The 2,283-nt window shown below is 38.2% G+C and overlaps 1 protein-coding gene across 1 annotated transcript; it reads left to right on the plus strand.

The window, feature by feature from the left end:
• The first annotated feature begins 346 nt into the window (after positions 1–346).
• On the plus strand, positions 347–2,041 carry LOC141657279 (putative methyltransferase At1g29790). Its single transcript, XM_074464455.1, has one exon. The coding sequence runs from the start codon at positions 431–433 to the stop codon at positions 1,850–1,852; it is 1,422 nt and encodes a 473-aa protein (XP_074320556.1). The 5' UTR covers positions 347–430; the 3' UTR covers positions 1,853–2,041.
• The last annotated feature ends 242 nt before the right edge of the window (positions 2,042–2,283 follow it).

Genomic DNA, 2,283 nt, shown 5'->3' on the forward strand with positions numbered 1-2,283 from the left:
CAGCTATAAAGAGTTCATAAATTGATGAAATTGTAAGCAATTTATATATTATATTATTCTTGGATTAAGTTTATCAAGGGTGGTTAGTTTATGTGTGGTTTAAGTTTGCTGGCTTCTTATTATCTCACTCAAAGTTTTCAACTTTTGACAATCCAAACTTCTTATTTTTAATTTGGTAATGTTGTCATTTCCTCTAATTTCTAATGTTCTAAGTTTTTTGTTTTTCACATTTAATCTTTGTTTCTTAGTATGATTCATGGTAATCTTATGTCAAATTTCTCAAATTTTAACGGATTTTTTTTAAACTATTTACGGAGGGAGTCTCGAATTTTGAACATTTGTAACAGTTGAGTATAAATTTGAATATGATTAGAGTGTTGGAGAGAAATTAAGGGAATTAAGGGAATTAGTATTTGTTGGGTGATCTTGCATGTTGGAAATGGCAAGATTGTGCAACCCCAAATGGAGATTAGCCAAGCTTATGGGTTGGTTGCAGTTGTTTCTTGGAGGACTTGTGATTATTGTGAGTTTGTGTAGTCTAGTTAGGCTCTATTCTGCTGGATTTTTCTTTCATAGCGAGGACGTTTGTCGACATTTTTATGGTGCCAAGGATGTGTTTGCTGGATTTGATGTCAAGGCATTATCAGACCGTATTGAGGAAGTGCTTGAAAAGATGGAAAGATTACAGAACAAGATTGAACTTGATGTTCAAAAGATGGAGAAAGATAAGGATCAATTGGGAACGAGTAATATCTCTAGGTTGGAGTTTAAGAGGTATTTGGAGGATGAGATTATTCAGCCGCTATATGATGCCCATATCGGTCTTAGGCAAACTCGTTTACCAAAGTCTGAAGGAATTGGAAACACGACATTCATGGAGGAGCCGTTGATTAATAGCTTTGTGATTGAGGAGATCAGAAAGTATATTACCCCGAAAGAGAACAAAAATGGAAAGGTGAACATATTTAGAACCGAGAAGATTTACAATACTATAGGGCATTCATGTGTCTTAATGAAGAAAGAACTTGAAGATTACATGGATTACGACGTGGGCTCGTATTGTAAAGATGATTGGAATCTAGCTCAAAAGCTTATGCTCCGGGGGTGCGATCCCTTGCCACGTAGGCGTTGCTTGACAAGAGCATCAAAGCTCTACCTCAAGCCGTACCCTATAAATGTGTCCCTTTGGAAAGTTCCAGAAGTAAGAAATGTTCGATGGAATCTCTATAAATGTCGGGATTTTGATTGCTTGTCAAGCAAGAATCCTAATCGAGGATACACCAAGTGCACTGGATGCTTTGAGATGGACAAGGAAATGCTAAAATGGGTTAATAAGAGTTCTCCTCTTCCTCCCCCTGATTTTCTAATCAGTGACGTCTTAGATGTCAAGCTAGGGGAAATAAGGATAGGCTTAGACTATAGCGTTGGTACTGGAACATTTGCTGCCAGAATGAGGGAACACAATGTCACCATTATATCGACCGCCCTGAACTTGGGAGCACCTTTCAACGAGGTTATCGCTCTTCGAGGTCTACTTCCTTTGTATATAACCCCAAATCAGCGACTCCCATTCTTCGAAAACACGATGGACTTGATCCACACAACAGGGCTATTGGACGGGTGGATCGATCTGCTATTGTTGGATTTCATTTTATTTGATTGGGACCGGGTTCTCAGGCCCGGAGGTTTGCTATGGGTAGATAAATTCTTTTGCAAGAGAAAAGACTTGGATGATTATATGTACATGTTTCTGCAGTTCAGGTATAAGAAACACAAATGGGTTGTAGCTCCCAAGTCGAAAGACGAGGTTTACCTATCGGCTTTGTTAGAGAAGCCACCTAGGTCCTTGTGAGTTTGTCGCTTGAGCTCTAGTTTTGTTCTGAGTTACTGTGAAACTAACAGTCACTGATGTAACCGAGCCTGTATTACCAGCATTCATCGATGCTTTTTCCTTTTCTTGTAATGTCGCGGCTTATCTCTGCACTTTATCAGTATGTAATGCAATTAGTTTTTGTGGAATGCAATTAGTTTTTGTATTGAAGTACTTTTTTTTATTATTATTATGGTTTATATCCAGAAATAGGCAATCTCAGTTGCTTGTAAAGCTGAAACAACCGCATATTAGTCCGTCGTCAAAATTTGAGACAAAAATCAGCTGTCAACCACGTAGTTTGCGTTGCGTATGCTAGCTGCATTTTAACACAAGTATGTAGGATACAAGTACTAAAAGAGCACAAATTGTAACGTAGACGACCTTTTGAGAAATAGACATCTCTCTAAACG

This window comes from Silene latifolia, chromosome 5, assembly GCF_048544455.1.
Source record: "Silene latifolia isolate original U9 population chromosome 5, ASM4854445v1, whole genome shotgun sequence".
In the NCBI taxonomy this organism is placed as follows: Eukaryota; Viridiplantae; Streptophyta; class Magnoliopsida; order Caryophyllales; family Caryophyllaceae; genus Silene; species Silene latifolia.